The 20,276-nt window shown below is 43.9% G+C and overlaps 2 protein-coding genes across 2 annotated transcripts in view; both read right to left on the bottom strand.

Annotated features, from left to right (window-relative positions):
• Positions 1-20,276, bottom strand: part of LOC110283719 (E3 ubiquitin-protein ligase TRIM39) — a 529,744-nt gene that overhangs the window by 179,193 nt on the left and 330,275 nt on the right. The gene's annotated exons all lie outside the window — the stretch shown is intronic.
• LOC110283877 (H-2 class I histocompatibility antigen, Q10 alpha chain-like) lies at positions 3-1,760 on the bottom strand (the record flags this gene model as incomplete). The annotated part of the gene is made up of 4 exons (XM_021149431.1): positions 1,688-1,760; positions 1,178-1,447; positions 666-941; positions 3-94 (listed from the first exon to the last, which is right to left on the bottom strand). Coding segments are annotated over exons 1-4 (711 nt in total), but the record flags the coding sequence as incomplete, so codon positions are not given.

Here is a 20,276-nt window from a genome sequence, read left to right on the forward strand (position 1 = left end):
GTGATGTCAGATGGGTAGAAACCCAGGGCCCAGCACCTCAGGGTGACATTCCCTTCAGGTGTTACTTTGTGGGTCACATGTGTTCTGGGGGCATCTGAGGGGAACAATTGGAAAATTCAGGTATTTGGCACTCCTCCGGGGGCCTGAGTAGTGTGCATGGGACCATCCCTGGAAAGGGTGGGAGACTTTGATGAGGGAGGGAGCAGAGTCCACACAGAAGCCTAAACTCAGGTTCTGGGTGATCTATTCTTTGTAATATTTTACAATAACCATGAGCCAACTCAGAGCAGGTAACTCTAGGTCTCCCTCTAGACAAATAGACTTCTGGTTCTGACTGGGGAAGGGGTCTAAGGACTCAGCAACCCTGGAGTCAGACATTCAATGTCATTGTGCATGGACAGTGATCAGGCCTGAGAGAGGCCATGCTACACAGTTCAGATGGAAGGGAACTGCTGCTTAATGGACACACTGAACTGTCCTGGGAGAAGGCTGAATCCTCTGGAGAGTCCCTCTCTCATGTTGAGTCAGGACACTGAGGAGCTCTCTTTCCCCTTTGATGCAAGACAGTGTAAGCATTCCAGCTGCTCCCTGCTGAGGAGGAGGCCTCAGGGAGTCAAGAGCTCTAATCTCAGAAAGCAGAAGGGGTTGGCAAGGGCCTCTCTTACCGGAGCGCAGCAAGGTTTCCTTTCCAAGGTCCAGGCATCTAAGAAGCCTTTCTATGCACTTCCCTTGCAGGTAAGTCCTCCAAATATCTGTCACACTTCCTTGCTTCTGGTCTGGAGTAAATTTTCCACCTACTTTTCCCTCTGTAGTCCAAGAGTTCAGGTCCTCATTCAGGATGATGTAATCATAGCCATAGTAGGTGAGCCCGTAGTGACCACCAAGGAAGCTCCCATCATGTGCCACATTGCAGCCAAACACTTCCTGCAGGGTGTGATAGTCTGCCCCATCCCCATTCAGACTCTAGTCACTTTAAGGCTTCTTCCTCCCTCCCAGGGACACTTTTTCCCCAACTAAACCCCTTCTCAGTTAACAGTCTGTAGTTCTCTGGGGTCTAAAATCACAGGGTTCCCTTTGACTAGGGCTGAATCTCTTACTGGAGGACCTAGAATGGAGCTTATTGGGCCAGACCGAGAGGTCACTGAGGACTTATGACCTCAGTCCTGAGATGACTTACCATTCTTCTTGTTATTATTTTCAGTCACCATGTATATAAGAGTTCGTCTTCCTGTCAGTGAAGAGCTCAGTGCTTGGTCTGTCTCATTCTTCCAATATTCAGGTGGCTCCTGCTTCATCCAAGCAGCCCGAGGTTGCATCCCTGCAGTCTCTGATTTGCTGTCGAATCCCTGAAACTGTATGGAGTCTACATAGCTGACCTGGATGAACCGGCCCTCCAATATGCCAGGCTCCATAATTACAGTCTTGAAAGTCTTCAGCCAGTGTGAGCCTGTGGGTGGTGCACATTGAGAACCTGACCCTTCAGCCTGAACCCAGAGTAGGTTTATAGGGAGCAGAGCATGGGTGGTGGTGTGTGTTGTTGACTTGAGATGCAGGAGAGGGTCAGGGGTGATCCAGCTAGGGGATCAGGGAGGGTCTGGTTATTCAAGGAAGAAAGTGCAGAGATGAGGATTTCAAGTGCTGTGTCCTGCTCCCTAAAAGGCCAGTTCCCTCCATACCCGGCACCCACCTGCACAATACTGGAGCAGGTCTATGGTCACCAATAGGAGGCAAAGGACGGCAAAGTGTCCAGGGTTCCTCATCCTCTCTGATGAGTGGAGTCTCAATCGGTCCTGATACCTCTTCACTTTATAAACCTGGTGTGTCTGATGCTGTTTGGCTTCTCGTAGATTTCCCAAAGGCAGTGACGTAGACCTGATGGGGTGGGTCTTGGAGAGATCGATTCCTGGGTGTGGGAGATTTCTAGGGTACTGCTTCTCCACCTGGCACCAGTTGTACAGCTTTGTATTCTGGCTCAGTGTTTAAGTGTGAGTCTGTCCTCTAGTCCAAGTTACATCATCCTTGTGTCCTAGCCCAGAGGCATGTAAGTCAGCAATCGTCAAACATTTCAATTTCAGAATGTCTCTATGTGCTGAGACACTGTGAAGCCTTCTGTGGTGACTGTGCTTGTGTGGATTATATTAATCCATAACTATCACGGTAGGAACTGGAGGTCTTGAGAGTTTTGATTCAATGCAGATATTGATAACTAATTATATAAGCTGAATGAAAAGAGAAAGAACAATTTTCCAAAATAGAATGATGCCTTCCAAAGATCATTTTGGATATTGAAAATTTCTGGAACTCCTTATTTTCATTGTCCACACCACAAATCATAGAATTTTGTGTCGTCCTTTTAGCACCTTTTAGAAAATATTTGGAACAGAGAAAAATGTAGTTGCACAGATATATTTTCAGAGAAACAATTTTAAGACTCAGTTTTATTTGTATGTATTCTTGTGTGTCTCTGTGTGTATGCAAGGTACAGGTACCCATAGATTCCAGAAGAGGTAGTCAGAAACCCTGCATCTGGAGTTAAGAAATGTATGAACTGCTAGACTCAAGTGCTGGAAAAGCAACTGTGCTCATCTGCAAGAGTAGCAAGGGCCCTTCATGTTAGTTTTCTTTAGTTTCTCTTGAAACAGCATCTCAGGATGTAGCCTGGCAGGACTGGAAGTGGTTATGTAGACCAGGCTGACTGAGCACTCAGACATTAATCTGCTACTGGCTCCAAAGTGCTCAGGAATAAAAGGAATTTGCCAACCATGTGGGCTAATTGTAATTTTTACTCATTGATATGTCCCTACATGGGCACAAGGTTGTTCACACTGAAGACATAAAACATCACTGAACTCTTCTTTATGGCTGCATTCACATCCATAGGAAACCTCTCACACTGAATGGATGCTAGGTTAATTAATGTTATTCTAAAGTATGATGTTCATTGTCTAAGTCCTTTATGTACAAATTGTTCAAAAGTTAGTCATTAATATGGCCAAATAGTTTTCACAGAGAGCTTTGGAAGTACTAAGAAGCCCTTAAGTTGACTGTGATGTATTCAAGTACTAAAAATCACTAATGCTATCTTGGGAGCTTAGATATTATTTATGTTGTGGGAGGAACAATACATTTCTAACTATATTGCAAAGGAGTTCAGACTGGGCAGGAACAAGAGCTTCACCAGCCCTGTGTGGCAAAAAATGCAGGTTCAACATTAATATATATATAATATTTATATATTTATATATATATTATTAGGTATTTTCTTCATTTACATTTCAAATGCTATCCCAAAAGTCCCCCATACCCCCCCACTCTATGCCCCTACCCACCCACTCCCACTTATTGGCCCTGGCATTCCCCTGTACTGGGGCATATAAAGTTTGCTATACCAAGGGGCCTCTCTTCCCAACGATGGCCGACTAGGCCATCTTCGGATACATATTCAGCTAGAGACACGAGCTCTGGGGGTACTGGTTAGTTCATATTGTTGTTCCTAAGTTCAACATTTTGGATCAATAGTTGTTCCTTAGGCAGGTCCTTTATTCAGCTATCTGGAATGAGATCCACTACCTGTAAATGAAGAGAGTCTAGACTGGCTGCTGTACAGTTCTATGAAGTTTGCAAGAACGTCTGTTCATGGAGCTTTGGTGTTCTCATTTACCCATATATTCATACTCTATTCCTGCATTAGTGTGGTGTATTGATCTATGAGCTCTCTTTTAATATTTTATTATAAAAGCCTTTTAAGATTAAATTCTGTTATAGTTAGTCTCCCCAGTGTTCCAAGATCCCAGAAGCCACCGAGCTTAGAATTCTGTGAGAAGGCAGTAAGGAAGTTAACCTATTCAGTAACTAATTAAGCATTACAATAGACAGAGCCAGTGGCTCAACTGGTCTGCAGAAAGAGCCAGGGAATCTCACTGAGATAGAAATCTTCAGTAAGGCTACATTGCATATTAAAAGCAAGTTGGTATATTCTCCTGACAAATGGAGATTCTCCAGATACTTAAAAGTTACATTCATATAAGAATTTAGCAAGGCCTAGGAAATTAGGGGGGGGGGTGTGATATTGCATTATTCTTCCGGCCTGCCAAGAGCAGAACCCCCTGGTGCTAGCCTTTACAAGGTTCAAAGGAATAGCACTAGAATGTGAAATCCTTACCTGTCACTAAGCTGATCCTAGGCAGGACTTCTTTATCTTTACTGTAAACATTTACCTGGTTCCTGTAAATCCTTTTGAAGTCATCCCTTTGTTTTGTACCTGGTAACTTCAATGTACCTTGCCTGCTGTGACTTCCAACCCCTTGTATTCTCTGTACTATAAAAAGTTCGCTGCTTGACCTGACAAATACATTCAGATTCTACACAATCTCTCTTGTGTGCATTTGTCTGTCATTTCATCCAACGCTTTGCCCACCTGCGACTAGAGACCCGTTCCACGCAGACATAGGGACCCAAAAGGGTCTGCCGCACTGAGGATGATGGTGCCCCAGGCATTCTTTGTGTATGGCAAGAACTCAACTGAACAACTTCCCTGGATCTCAGACAGTTTCAGCTTCTATGTGGATATGCAAATGTAACTATATTTATCGCACTTACTGATACATTCTATACCTAAGATATTAGTGACTGAAAACTCATTGACATATGAGAGTTGCTTATAATATTCAACATTCACTGACTATAAGCAAGGTACTTATAAAGACATATGACTATGTTATAATGTAATCAAGAGAGCTTCACGGTTTATAATTTCTATTTTGAGAGATACATTTGTGCCATGAGTGTGGGAGAAAAAGGGGAGTGGGAGAGAACTCATGTCTGCCAGAGATCCGGTGTTCTGGGTAGGTGGCTTCAAGAGGACTGCACAAGCCTTCCACTTGGCCCTGGGTGGGCATCTGGTGATGTTAAGCCACTAACCCCACACAGTGGGTGGTGGACAAGGGGCAGCCCCAGGTACCAGGTTCTCAGCCTCCTGCATCCCACACTGGATACAGCAGAGGAGCTGAGAGCAAAATAGGGGTCCGGGGATGAAGGGAGGAGAGGGCAAGGGGGGAAGGGGTGCTGGATGGTTTCTGTGTGAGCGAGATTCCTTGGTCAGGTCCATGGCTGGGCACAACATGGCCTTCTGGTGGGAGGTTAGATGCAACTCCTTAGGAGAGAGTCTATCCCATTGTTTAAGCACGGCAGGCCTTCGTGATCAGAGACAGTCTGTGGGGCATTGGGCTCTGCACAGACAGGCTGGTCTCCAGTTGCACTGAGGTCTGAACCCCGGGAATGGTAATAATTCACCTTCATGACATGGTAGGCGTTCCCTTATTCTCCTGGAACTCTGGCCCCTGCCTAAGTTACCTCCCCCCACACCTCCCACAAGAGAAGCATGGTCAGTAGTCATGTAGGCAATGGCCCAAGCTTCTGACCTTCAGGCTAAACTCCTCCCCAGTTACCTAGCAACAGTGAAGACCATAAAAAGGGCTGTTCAGTCCCACCTTGCTCTCTTGCTTGTCTCTCTTGCTTCTTACCCCTCACTCTCACCCCGCCTCTTCTCTCTTTGTCTTCTCTCCTCTCCTCTCTCCCTCTTACTCTCTCTTTCTTTCTAGCCTTCTCTCTCTCTCTCTCTCTCTCTCTCTCTCTCTCTCTCTCTCTCTCTCTCTCTCTCTCTCTCTCTCTCTCTCTCTCTCTCTCTCTCTCTCTCTCTCTCTCTCTCCCTTCTCTCTTTCCCCCTGCCTTTCTATAATAAAGCTCTAAAACCATAGAATGTCTCTGCTCATCAAGGCCCACTGCACTTGGAGGATGGGACAGGCGTTCTCCTAATGAGTCGTTTCTAATCTCCCATTATAAGGCCTTCCTGTTCTCTAGTCAAGATCCGCTGCACTCACTCTCGCAGGTGTTGGGAACCTCTTTCCTCATTCCTCTCTCCTATAACCTTGGGGCTTTAGCAAGGAAGCTCTACGAATCCCAGGTAGGGCTGCCCCTTGGCCACCCCCTGAAGAGTGGGATAGAGGAATGCCCACCCAGGGATGAGTGGAAGGTGTATGGCAGCTCTCCCATGCCCGACTGACCAGAGAATAGATGGAACTCTGGTGGGGTGTGGGTATTTCCCCTTCCCCCTCTTCCCCTGGGCCCCCCCTTTTAGTTCCCAACAACAGTATATGGTTTTAGAGCTTTATTGTAGAAAAACATGGAGAAAGGAGAGAAGGTAGAGAGAGACCAGCCATGGCCATGTGGAGAGAAGGGGGAAGGGAAAGAGGTAGAAAGAGGGCTAGAGAGTAAGAAAGGTGAGGGCTAAAGAGAGTGAGGAGGGGCCAAGCAGCCCCTCTTATAGTGGGCTGGGCTATCTTCCTGTTACCAGGTAACTGTGGGGAAGAGCATACTTTGCTATAGTCAGGTAACTGTGGGGGTGGAGTCTAGCTAGAATGCCAGAAACTTGTGACATTGAGTGACTGGTAGTCACAGAATTATGGACAGGCACCTGATTCTGGGAATGTGACTCGCCTTTCTGTCCCTTGTAGATTTCTCTATTGGGTCACCAGAGCAATCCCCATTCAACTAAACTGGCTGCCTACCACGGTCCCACACATTTGTCTTCTTTTATACATATGAATGTTTTGTATGTCCAATGTCTGTGTACCACCAAGACTACCATATTGTCCTGAAAGCCAGAGAAACATGAACACCCCTAGGACCTCTGCAAGAGTACCAACAGTTCCTAGCCACGGAGCTATTTCTCCAACACAACAATTTCTTCTCCTCTTTCTTTGTCTCTCACTGTCTCTCTCTCTCTTTGTCCCTCTTCCTTTCCCCCTCCCCCTCTCTTTCCATGTCTATCTCTGTCTCCTTCTCATTAAATAATGAGTTATTGTCTGTCTGCCTGCCCCCCACCATTGTCTTCTCTCTTTGAGTTTCTCTGTTTTTGTCTGCCTGTCTCCTCTTTTTGTCTGTCTCTGTTTCTGTGTCTCTGTGTCTCTGTCTCTCTTTGCCTCATATGAACCACAGCAACATAAGGCTAGCATCAGAGGAAAGCACATAGAAACAGCATAGCTGGCTAGGGTCTATACTGGTCCATATTTATTTTATAACTCTGAACTCCAGAGTTAACTGTCTTCTCTAAGAATTCCAAAAGAGAGTGACAGACACCAGGTTGAATTAGTCCCAGAAAGATTAACTATTGGGTATGGAATCTCTAGAGCACTGATTCCCCACCTCAGATCCATATCTGGGCCCTGATAACCTAGGAGCAGTGTCTTGGACATGTGCTTATCCTGATCCCTGAACCTGTCCTGTTGAAAAGAGCCCCTTGAATCCTAGCCCAGATAGTGTTTTGGCTGACAGAATCAAGGAAGGAAAGGAAGGCAAAGCAAAGGCCTATGGCTCTCACTGGAGTGTCAAGCTCTGGTCCTCATCTGGGGTTTCATTGCCTCACTGTTATGTCATGGTCCTTTCTTGGACAGCTCAGTCCACCTGCACTAAGCCTTGGCTTCCTGGTGATTAGAGTTATGAAGAATGATCAATAATTTAGGATGGAGTTGGCTTCTCTGTCAGTGGCAATGCATATCAAGTCCCTGCTAGGTCAAGAATAAGTGCCAGGAGCTGAGAAAGATAATGTCATACTGAGAGATCTCTGGTAATCTCCAATTCAAAAATCTTTTCACTGTCTCTATATATACAAGGCAGACTCTCATAAAACCCTCAGGGCACAGACCTACAGCACATTACTCTACACATTCATGGAGAACCTTAAAAAATCATCAATCACCCATGTTATTTCCACCATTTAATAGGTCTGAGATTAGGGACCCAGGGGTCCATGCCCCTATCCTTTTGTTGGGTCCTTTTGAGATGTAGCTTCCTCTTGCCATATGTTTTCACATGGGCATCATTTATTAGATCTGATCTTATATTGGTGCCATAGTGTTGATCTGTGGCTTTTGGCAGGTTCCATGGTTCTATAGTTGTTGCACGGGAGGCTGGGAAACAGGAAGCAGATGTCATGCAGAATCAATCATTAGTTCAGAAGCTGCTGAATCCAAGGGTGGGAGATCAGATGTGGCTCAGATTTCTTTCTTTCTTTCTTTCTTTCTTTCTTTCTTTCTTTCTTTCTTTCTTTCTTTCTTTCTTTCTTTCTTTCTTTCTTTCTTTCTTTCTTCCTTCCTTNTCTTTCTTTCTTTCTTCCTTCCTTCCTTCCTTCCTTCCTTCCTTCCTTCCTTCCTTCCTTCCTTTCTTTCTTTCTTTCTTTCTTTCTTTCTTTTTTTTTTTTGCCAGAGGCTTGGTATGTCTCAGGTGTAAAGGAGGCTCTAGGACTTCCTGTGGAATGTCTCCAGGACTGGGATGAAGAGGATGTCTCAATACCCACAAGAGAAAGAAGATCACCATTGAATACAGAACCAACCTGCCTTTTGTTATACAGACTCCACATTTAGGAGGTCTGCTTCTCTGATTTACTCCTCAGTAAGTGATGGAGAATTTCTCAGGTCAAAGAACTTGTTCCAGGCTCTAGGACCTAGCAGAGTAAGGAGGCAAAGAACAGTGCCCTGGGATTGGGAGGATGGTTTAGCTTTAGAAGTGAATACTGCTCATCCAGTGGACCTGAGTTCATCTTCCACCATCATCAAAGGGCCGCACAGAACCTCCTGTTATTCCTGCTTCATGGAATTAGATGCCCTCTTCCGGATTCTACAGGCATTGCCAATATATTGAAATCTAACACACACACACACACACACACACACACACACACACACACACACACACACACAGAAGTAAAAAAAAAATGAAATTTACCATAAAAGCAGTGTTTTCTCTCAAAAACAAGTTGGGGGTAGTCATGCCCATCAGTGGTTTGTACTAGTGTTTGTATTATTGCTGTGACAAAACACTGTGACTAAAACAACCTTGAGGAAGAGGTTATTTCATCTGGCAAGTCCCAGGTCACATTGAAACATTGTGGTAGATAGCCTATGCAGTCAAGGGAGGAACCTGGAGACAGGAGCACCCTACGGAGGATTGCTGCTTAATGGCTTGCTCAACCTTTATACATAATCCTGGAACACCTGCCCAGCAGTGAGTTGGGCCCTCCAATATCTATTATTAAGTGCCTTTCAAACTTGCCTAGAGCCAATCTGATGAAGGGATTTTCTCAATTGAGGTTCCCTTTTCTGTATAAAGGTAGTTTTTGTCAAATTAACAAAACTAAAATATCCAGGACTTGGTTGGAATGAGAAATGCCCCCTATAGGCTCAAGTGTTTGCTCACTTGGTCTCCAGCTGATGGAGCTTTAGGAGAAGTTATGAAATCTCCTGATCTGGGGCTTAGGTGGTAAAATCCTTTATATCCTGCAAATCTTGCCTTACAGCTCACAGCTCACCCTCCCGTTGAGGCCATACTAAGCACTCTAAGAAACAGTCACCTGACCTGTTTCTTACCCACACTCTGGATGACCTTTCACCTACTGCTTGTGTTGGTCACATAATTACTGTCCATTGTGACTCTGAAAACAGGGTCTTCTCTCCTTGTTCCACACAACTCATTCTACAAAAGGTGGGTGTGCAGATTGGGCCTGGTTATAGTTCTCTGAGTTACTACATGACACCATCTCCTATTTTTATGTAATAGCCCTTAACAACTGCCAGTTATATTTGGTGATCATTGCAGAGTCCAGCTCTCTAATGGGAGAACGTGGAGAATTGTGTTGAGTTAAAGCAGAAATGCAGATACCCAGTGAACCATACAAGCCAGTTGGAGCCCAGTCTCCTTTGCTGAGGCTCCTTCCCTCCTGAACTCTGGACTTACTCATATGGTTTTGGATCTAAGATGTGGATCAGATCAGAATGTTTCAGGATGTAGGAATCATCATTTTGCTTTAGGAGTAGGAGCTAATCTAGGACTGGTCTCACTCACTTTATAATGTTCATGTGCATCAGATGCTTGGTGTCTCTAAGAATTACCAATAGGAAGAAAGACATGGTGAATTGGGTAATGGAAGGATTAAATCCTGAGAACTAGGAACTCTAGAGCCTGCCTTCTTATTCAAACCCAGATCTTGAGCCTGGTATCCTGGGAACAATGTCTGGAGGCAAATTGCTTTACCCTGATCCATATCCTCCTGGTCTGAGTCACAACTTCCTTCTGAGTCCCACATCAGGGGCCAATATGTTTGCAATTCTACATCATTTTACTCTCAAGATATCTATACAATCTTAGAATTTATGTGTATCTCTAAGGTAAATTTGCTTATGTAAACTATATATCTCCATGTCACCTATGTTGGGAACTGAATTTGAGAGACCTTTAATTCATTGAAGATAATATAAAATAATGGCCACCTGGGTTCAAAATAGGTCTTATGTAACCAAGGATACTTGTGGCTATTAGAGAGGACTTGCAGGGCTTATGAATTCTTACCCTTGTGATTTTCATCAGGCCAGTGGTTCCTCAAAGACCTCTTTTTTTTTCTGATATCAGAGCTGAGGTCCTAGGCACATGGGTAGAGTCTGGCCATAACCCTAGGTGATCCTGTGTTGCTGCTGTTATGTTCTGCACCTATCTGTTCATTCAATGAATCTGAGACTTTATCCTAGGAGTCACTTTCTTGCCTGAAGGGCTTGAGGTCTAAGTTGTAAGTGGATTTTAATAAACTCTACTAGTTATTAATATGACCTGGTCTGCCCCTCAATAATCAAGGAAAGGTCCTATGGATTTTTAAATCAGATTTAGCATAATTACTGGGTGAATTAACCCTAATCTATCTTTCTATGTTAGACTGCTGAGTTCCTCAGCTGTGCTCCCCAAGTAATTGCTGTTTGAGTCTTCCCTAGATCATATCTTGATCAGCCTGTCCTCAGGATCCACTTCTCCTGGCCACATGCTCATGATCCATCTGGTCACATGCCTGCCTTCTTGTCTGTCTTCCTTCTCCATCTTTTCTTCTTCCTCCTTTTCTCTCTCCTTATGGCCCCTCCCTGTGACTTTCAGGCCTGTAGCTCATTATCTCCAGTGACTACAGACACTTTTATTTAACCACTAGCTTTAAATTTGGGAGCAAGATTTATACAACAAAGACTAGCATGCCTAAAAATTCACTGCTCTAGGGGCAACCAGGTCTTGGGAGCCTGTATTTAGCATTGGAATACATAGCAGCACCAGACCAACCTCAACACTAAGTGGTATTCCAGAGGCCAGTCCTAGATATCTTGTTACAGCAATACCATATGGAGTGTAAATCTGGGGACAGTGAGAAGTGAGCCCCTAATCATGCTTAATGTTGGACTCTAGTCCTCCATATGTTAGGTTAACATGGATACCTAAAAGGAGCAGCAGGATGGAGAGGGGAGCTATGTAGACTGAGTCCTCAAGTAGATAAGGGAGTACAAGGACACCCCTACTCAGGTCAGGGCACATGTGGAAGGTAAGCCCACATATCTTCTTTTGGATAGAGAATGGCTGCTGTGTCATAATTTTGAAGGTCTCTAGCATTTGCAGAGAGATGTGTTTCTTGCCTGAGACAGGTAGCCTGTTTCACAGTTACACATTCTGGAAGGACCCATCACATGCTTCAGAAGCTTGACTTCCCTGCATCTTCAGGTATGGACTCACTCTTCACAGAACTGGATTATGGGAAGGAGATTTTACAGAGAACAGGTAAGGACAGAAACTGCTCCATCTACTCTTAGACTGTAGCTCCTGTCCCCTGAGTATTTATTCTCAGCAGGGAGCAGTTGGTTTACTAACTCTGTCTTGCATCAAAAGGGAAGGAAAGAATGTTTGCAAGTTTCCTGAATCAACATGAAAGAGGAACTCTGCAAAGGGCTAAACCTCACAGGACAGTCCAGTCTGCCAATTAAGCAGCTGTTCATTCTACTTGCACTGTTTACTATGGCCTCTCTCAGGCCTGTTCAGTGTCCATCACAATGTCTTTGACACCAATGTTTCTGAGTTTTTCAGCTCCACCCTGTCAGAAGGAGAAGTCCATATTCCTAGAGGGAGATACAGCATCTTCTGCTCTATGTTAGCTCATGCTGATTTTGAGACTTTCCAAGGAATAGATCACCCCATTCATATCCTGAGTTTAGGGTGCTATGTGGAGTTGGCACATATTCTTAAAGCTAACACTCCTGTCCATTTACATAGTTACAGGAGCACTGAAGAATGCCAAATACCTTAAAATTCCAATTGTCTCCCTCAGAACCCCCTAAAATTCATGTGATCCATAAGGCCAGATCTGACAGGAAAATCACCCTGAGGTGCTGGGCCCTAAGCTTCTACCCTCCTGAAATTACTCTGAACTGGGAGAGGAGAGATGGATGCAACAAGATACAGTACATAGAAGTGATAGAGACCAGGCCTGCAGGGGATGGAATTTTCCAGAAGTGGGCAGCTTTGGTGGTCTCTTCCAGGGAAGAACAGAGATACAAATATCATGTGAATCATGAGTGGCTGCCTGAGGTCATCACCCTGAGATGGGGTAAGGATGGGGAGTGAGCACAGAGACTATTCAGAGAGAGAGAGAGAGAGAGAGAGAGAGAGAGAGAGAGAGAGAGAGAGAGAGGCACTCCTCAGGGACAACTGGAAATAGTCAAGACAGAGAGAGAGCCAGAAGTCAAACGCTCACTCTCCTTCGCTTCATTCCCTTCACTGAGCCTCTTGGGCCCACCATACACTTCATGGCTATTGTTGTTCCTGTGCTTCTTGGAGCTCTGCTTATGAGAGAAGTGACAACTTTTCTGTTATGGAAGAAGAGAACTAGAGGTAAGGAAGAAATAGGATCTTAGTTCATGTCTTCATAGAAACAACAAGCCTAAGCTGTGAGAGTGCCCTGCCACATGACAGCAAATTTCATCTACACAGCTGCAATTTCATACACGGCAGATATGTTGAGAAAAACTCCATTGTGAAGCATAAAGAAAATAATAAACATATTCATAACTAAAATGAGAGAGGTGACAGAGACCTTACTTTCAACTCTCTGATGTCAGAGGCAAACTGCCTATTTAGAATAGACAATCAGGAGTCCAGAAAGCCTTTCCCTATTTTATCTGGATCTACAATCACAGTTCTAGACATTTACCTGAGTTAAGGACCAGGAGATTCCTGTAGCCCCTCTAAATCATGCTGCCTCCATGACGTCTAATAAAATGGTTTATTTTTAGGGCATAAATTGGAGAAAGGTATATTCAGTCTTATAAGTAGTAATAGTTGTGGATCTTCTGTAACAAATTTATATTGATATAGAATAGAGCCCAAGGTGAAATTCAGCTACCTCATAACTCCTCATTTACTTCTATCTTCAAAACCTTTGATGTGGTTTACTTTGCTTTCCAAGGGGAAATTTCCAAGGGGAAATTTCCTAGCATGCCCAACCTTCTGTTGCAGCATTAACAGTGATGCCCTGAAGGGCCTGGTATGCAATAGGGAGAGGACCAGAGGATATAACCCTGAGGGTTAAGAATGCTTGGAACTGGGAGAGATTGAATGTGTGAAAAACATTCCAGTATGTCACCATTTAAATCTCCAGATCTGAACATCATCCTTATTCTTTTTATCTACAGGATAAGACAGATGCCTTAATGTGGTACTGAGCCACACAATATTTTTTTCTGCTTTCTCATTCAGTGTAGGTTCAAGAACTGGTGCCTTCTCATCTAACTGTGACTATGTGTCTGTTTACTCTAAGCGCAGTGTAAGAGGTCCTGGGCAGAAACAAGCCTCATCCCCACCCTTACTGTGCGTATTCCCTGATCATCTCTCATGTTCCAACATAGGCAAGGATGGAAATCCTCCATCTCTCATGAGAATTAGCTTTCATTGAACTACACATCCTAGCTTCTGTATTTAACTAAGCATTTGTATATGGTGGTAGAACTTCTTTCCAGGTTGTGTGGTTGACTGATAGCCTAAAGATGATTAAATCTTGATGGGGAAAAGAAAGGCTCAGAACCTTATGAAATTTGTGTTTGCTAGGATAGTACTTTGCTTATATGACATTGGCTGCTGTGTAGATAAAAGTGAGACCCAAGCTGACACTGTCATTGCTAAGTTTATCTGGGCTTTCACATTGCCCCCATCCTACCTGTGTCATCTTGCTCTCTCCTCATCCCAATTCTTTCAATACACCTGCCCCTCTAGGTCAAGTGATCAAAAGACCTCAGGCATTTTTAGGGCCTTGTCCATTGTCTGAGCCATTCTTTCATGTGGGCGCTTAGCCTGTTCAGGCTTGAGTCTGATGTTAAATAGGGTCACGTTTACATTCATTTTTCAGCAGCAATTATGCTTCTTCTCAGTTTTGTGTATGAGTCAGGCATCATTGTCTTCTGCTGTCAACTTTCAGCGACAATGTTAGGAAGTATTTCTGTCATTGTCACACTCCAGATCTCTGTCCTATTCTATCAAAGTTATGAGAGGAAAAGCCTGGTTTCTGACAGCCCTGGGTGTTATATCATGTCTGTAATATGAGCACAGAAGATACTTTGTCAACAGGATTTTTGCATGTTTATGATCAACCTGGGCTACATAATGTCAACCTCTACCAAAGTAAGACATTAAAAAAATAATTGAGCAAATTAAAAACTAAATACACTCTTGTAGACATAGCTCTACTATGCTAATACTGGTCAAAATAAATCTCAAGTGGTATTTGCATATCATAATGAATATAGATTGATTAGAAGGAAAGGTGGGTAGAATAAAAAAATAGGCTAATACCTGATGGTACATAGTTTAAATCCCTAGTGGATTTCATAGTAGTCACTAGAATATCTACTCATCATTCATGAAATAGGAAACCCTTCAAAATGAAGTCAAGTTATCTATGCTAAATCCAGTCTACATAACAGAGCACAGCAGACAGAAAACAAAGAGTGCTGTTGCTGAAATCAATAGCATTTTTAGAAAGACTTAACATCGGTAACATATTTGGGGCATGAAAGCGCATGCCAGCATTTTCTCTTGCTTGGTTTTCTGGATCCTAGATGCTTGCATGAGCAGTGAGCACCTTTACAACTTAAGTTATCATTCAAATGTAGGCTTATTATTTTTCTCTGCTTTTCTTTGCTGGGTCCCAGGGCATAGAACATGTTGGTTTACCTAGTAGGTACTCTATCTCTTCCTGAGAAGTAAATGTGAGAAATAGACATCCTAAATGTGGAGTCTGGAAGATGAAAGAAAGGTTGCTTGTGGAGTTTATGGAGAACTTCCCTTTCATGTGTGTATTGAGACATCTTCTCCAGCCAAGGCCTGGATACCTTCCTCCAGCATGTTCTAGAGCCCACTCTATACCTGGGATACAGAAAAAACATGAAATCAGAGCTAAATCTGACCTCAAAATCCTTGGATTCAGCAGAGAAGGAACAACTATAAGAAAGGAAGTCTTCCTCATTCTGCATGACTATAGCTTCCTGTTTCCCTGTCTACTCTGCAACAGCTATAGAGCCATGGAAGCTTCCAGAGGACACAGACCCAAACTATGTCAACAAGATACATATCAGACCTAATAGTAGATGACAGTGTGAATACAGATGTGGCAAAAGGATGCTGTTTCTCCATAAGGCCCTCCCAAAAATGAAAGAATGTTCACCTGCATCTTTAATCTCAGAGATATTAAATGGTAGCCATTATATAGGTGGCTGACATTTTTTAGAAGCTCTCTACGAGTGTGCAGAGTATTGTGCTGTTTGTATGTGTCTTGAAAGTATGTGGAATGACCATTCTGAGACTGCCCCACCTGGGGATCCATACCATAAAAAACCCCCACAAAACCCATTGCAGATGCCGACAAGATTGTGCTGACAGGAGCCCGATATAGCTGTCTCCTAATAGGCTCTGCCAGTGCCCAGCAAATACAGAAGTGGATGCTCATAGTCATCCATTGAACAGAGCACAGGGTCCCCAGTGAGGGAGTTAGAGAAAGTACTCAAGGAGCTGAAGGGGTGTGCAGCCCCATTAGGAGGAACAACAATATGAACTAACCAGTATCCCCAGAACTCACTGGGACAAAACCACCAATCAAAGAAAACAAATGGTGGGACTCATGGCTTTAGCTGCATATGTAGCAGAGGATGGCCTAGTTGGTTATCAATGGGAGGAGAGGCCCTTTGTCCTGTGAAGGCTCTATGCCCCAGTATAGGGGAATGCTGGGACAGGGAAGCAGAAGTGGGTGGGTTAATGAGCAGGGGGAAGGGACAGGGATAGGGGATTTTCGGAGGGAAAACTAGGAAAGGGGATAACATTTGAAATGCAAATAAAGAAAATATCTAATAAAAAATAAAAATAAAAAAGAGAAAGTATGTGGAAGATTATCCTAGAGACAGTCAAGAGATTTTTAGTTGAGGATCATCAGATAACTCTCAATAGTACATTATCTTTCCCAGCTCCTGCCACTTCTACTTTTGGTCTTTTAGGGACATGGTGGGCAAAGCCACTGCCAGAGCAGCTAGCTGCATTCTAAATATCTTGATCCTTCTTCAAATATCTGTGAACTCTGATCACCAAGAAGCCAAGATTTAGTGCAAGTGTCCTCTGCATACCACTTAAAGTCCATGACATTAACACGAGGCACTGAAACTCCAGATCAGGAACCAGAGATGAAGACTTCAGGGAGAGACAAAGGATTTCCTTTTCTTCCTTGGTTCTGTTAGCCAGATAAGCATGTGGCCTAGGACTCAGAAGGATATTGTCAACGTGACAGGTACAGGCCTCAGGGTAAGAAACTTTTCCCCAGACTCTGCTGCCAGGATACCAGGGCCCAGATCTGCATCTCTAGTGGCAAAGCATGTCTATGGAGATTTTTCTCCAATTAGTTAAACTTTCCATGACCCTCTAGGTCTCTGTACCTCCCAGAAATATTCTTAAAGAAGCCAGTCAGCATCAAACTGTAGCTAACACTAGTACTGTGAATAGGAACTGTTCGGGACTAAGTCTGTATCATCATTTAGGAGGAAGATGCCATCAACCCAGCACTCCTCATGCTGCTGGAAGCCATGATAGTCTTGTCTCTGACTCTGGCAAGTGAGTGCAGGACTTCAGAAAAGGAAGCTGCATGTGTCTTATGCAACACTACCACAGACAAGGGAACTCTAGTCTTGGAATTAGACTTTCCAGATCCTTCAAGTTCTAGATTGTACCTGGCCCTGCCTGGATTCCTGCATTATCCAGTTCCAGAGTTCTGTATCCTGTTCACCACACACAAAATGTGAAAATTTTCAGATCCCAGGAGGGGAGAAGTGTCCAATTTCATGTTGGCTTCAGGCTCCTACCAGCTGTGCTGTTTCCATTCCCTTTCTTCTGAGGCTGCACCCCCCTGCAGCTCTGGTGCATATTCTGTGGTAGGCTATATGTAAAACATGTAGATTGTGGGAAACAATTTATATTTGGACTTGCTCAGCCACTATAGGCTGAGCAGGGATGGTGAGTGTCATTAGATAGATAACAACGGACCACCTCACCAGGAGTATTTGAAACATAGCTTTGGCCACTTATGTGGTTGAGCCTGAAGGGAAGCAGTTTCTATAATTTCTCCCACTGTGGCTGTTTACGTTGTTTGCATCTGTTGTTCTCTTCTTTTTCTCTCCCTTTAAATAAATGTTCACTTTCATTGTGCCTACAGCTGTTTTTCCTGCACTTATGTCCATACACCCTGATTGTGCCTGGTTTAGTTTTTTTTTTTTTTTTTTTAGACAGAGTTTCTCTGTGTAGCCCTGGCTGTCCTGGAACTCACTTTGTAGACCAGACTGGACTCAAACTCAGAAATCTGCCTGCCTCTGCCTCCCAAGAGCTGGGATTAAAGATGTGCACAACTACCGCCCAGCCCCTGGTGTAGTATTTACTATTAAAAATCCTGAAGTAATTCTCAAGAGACTTTATGCCCCAGAAAAGTGGGGTGCCTGGCAGATGAGGGGAGGCAAGGGGAAGGAGAAATGTGATGAAGAATGGTTGGAGTGGGCATGGGGATAGTGAGAAATTGCTGGAATGTAAGTAAATAAATAGATAAATAATAAAAATCCTGGTCAAGGGCTTCTTCACTGTTGACCATTTATATTCCTGGATAAAAGGTGCACACCTTTATTATTTTATAGTATGTCTTGTGAAGAATGATAGCTGGACACCTGACTATCCTCTATGCTGTTTGTTAGCCTCATGGGCATCCATGTAAATCCAGAAGCTCTTTATACCCAGCTCCCTGACCCGAGGTAGGAGACATGCCATCTCTAGGCAACAGCTCTGCTCCTACACCCCTTGCCATGGCACCCACCACACATCCTTTTGCACATGTGTCATGGCCTGGATAAAAAGTAGTGCACTCCAATGAACAGCTCCCTTCTTCTCTTCTTCTTTCCTCTCACACCTCTCAGAGGCAGCCTCTACCAATAAAACTCCCACATGAGACCTATTTCTGGTGTGATATTTCTGGGACTTTACTGCATATATTAGCATCAGTGCCAAGACTCTTTTGTGACCTCCCCTAGGTAGGTTGTGGGGTGCATGGAACATGCCACCACGTGGAATGGCCACTACCACATGACTTATGCTGTACAGTTCTGAACCCCATCCAGATGAGTCTCCTGGCTACACAGGCTCATGCTTCTTGGCACTTGGTCTTTAATACTGCTTGCAAACATCAGCTGATTGGAAAGCTTCCTATTCTGGTCAGAGTACAGGGCTTCTTGTTCCAAGAGAGGATTGGCCAACCTCTATCGGTCTAAGGGATGAGTCCAGCTGACTTCTCAGTTTAGGACTCCTACCCTTGGGTGACCCCCTCCCTCTTGATTTCTGGGAAGCTGTTCTCTCTCAATTTCTTTATCACACTGGCACCTCTGTTAAACTTTTCTCTCTCAGGCCATGGGACCACATTCATGTTAGGTATGCAGTTCTCAGCCACTAGCTTCTGTGTGATGTCCCAGTAAGCTTAAACTTGGCTTTGAAATATATTTCATCGATCTAATGCCATCAGGATGCCTTGGCAAGATTGACTTATCATTATTAATTTCTTCTCAGAGTGCCTGTAGGGATATTTTAATAATGCCTCTCACCCAATGAAATCTTGTCTTCAACCATGTCTCCAGCCTCCCCACTGGGATGTCTCCAGGAAATTCTCAACCCTCTGCAACTTGCACCTAATTTAAAGGCATCCTAGCTTATAAAATTTTGCAATAAGGTCTGGTTTCAGTGCCCATCAGATAAGAACTGTAAGTGGTCATGTAATGTCACTTTTGATCCCACCATTCTAAAGGATCTTCGTAAATACTTCAGCATAAATGGAAGGAGATTCTCTATGTTCAAGCTTTTACCTATCTGTGCTCCAAACCTTCTCTTTTCTCTTCCTGCCCGCCCCGCAACTCAACTTCTTCTAGCTATGAAACCTCAACCAGATGAAACTTCTACTATTCTCAATTCAGCTAATGAATTTTCTCGTCACTGCCACCAACCTGACTCTAAGAACCTCTCCTACTTCCCTAGCCTCCTCAGCTTCCTCTTCTCACCAGACTTCCCCAGAACCCCCTTGCTTGACTTCTCAAGACTCCTCCCCTCCTGTGCCAGCTGAGGCTTCTCAAGTCATCCTACACTGGCAGGTGCCAGCCCCTTCCACCACTTGCTCTAAATCTACAGTCAAGTCCTCTACTTCTTCCCCTACCCAGCCTAACTCAGCATTGATCCTCTTTAAGTTGCTGGGGTAGATGGTTTAATCAGTGTACATGTCACTTTCTCACTAAATGAATTTTCTCAAATATAAAAAGACTGGGATTCTATACCTCCAATCCTTCTGCCTTGATTAAAGAATTTCAGTATATTACTCAATTTTATAGCCTGACTTACCATAATATACATATGTTTCTCAGTAATCATTTATTCTTTGATGAGCCCCCTCTTGCTCCTCCTCGCCATCAACCTACTAACTTTAACATATTGTTTCCTTTGCTAGCCTCTCAGGTAGACCCCCAAGTCTCAGATGGCCAGAATCACTCTGTTGTTAAACACCATTTTCCTGTTGTCATCCAATTACTGGACCCTACCAGGTACATCACAAAATCTCAATACCCTCTTTCTCTCCAGAGCCTCAGGGGATTTAAGCCTATCATCTCTGACCTCCTAAGGAATAAAACTCCTCCATCCTACCTCCTCCCCTTTAACACCTTTATACTAGCAGTTAAGAAATCTAATGGAACCTATTGCCTGGTTCAAGATCTCAGGCTCATTAATTCTGCAGTGGTTCCTTTTCACCCTTTTGTGGCTAATCCTTACACTTTAATAACTCACTTATAGAAATACAGGAGAACACTGCTAAAGAG

Source organism: Mus caroli, chromosome 17 (assembly GCF_900094665.2).
Source record: "Mus caroli chromosome 17, CAROLI_EIJ_v1.1, whole genome shotgun sequence".
Lineage (NCBI taxonomy): Eukaryota > Metazoa > Chordata > Mammalia > Rodentia > Muridae > Mus > Mus caroli.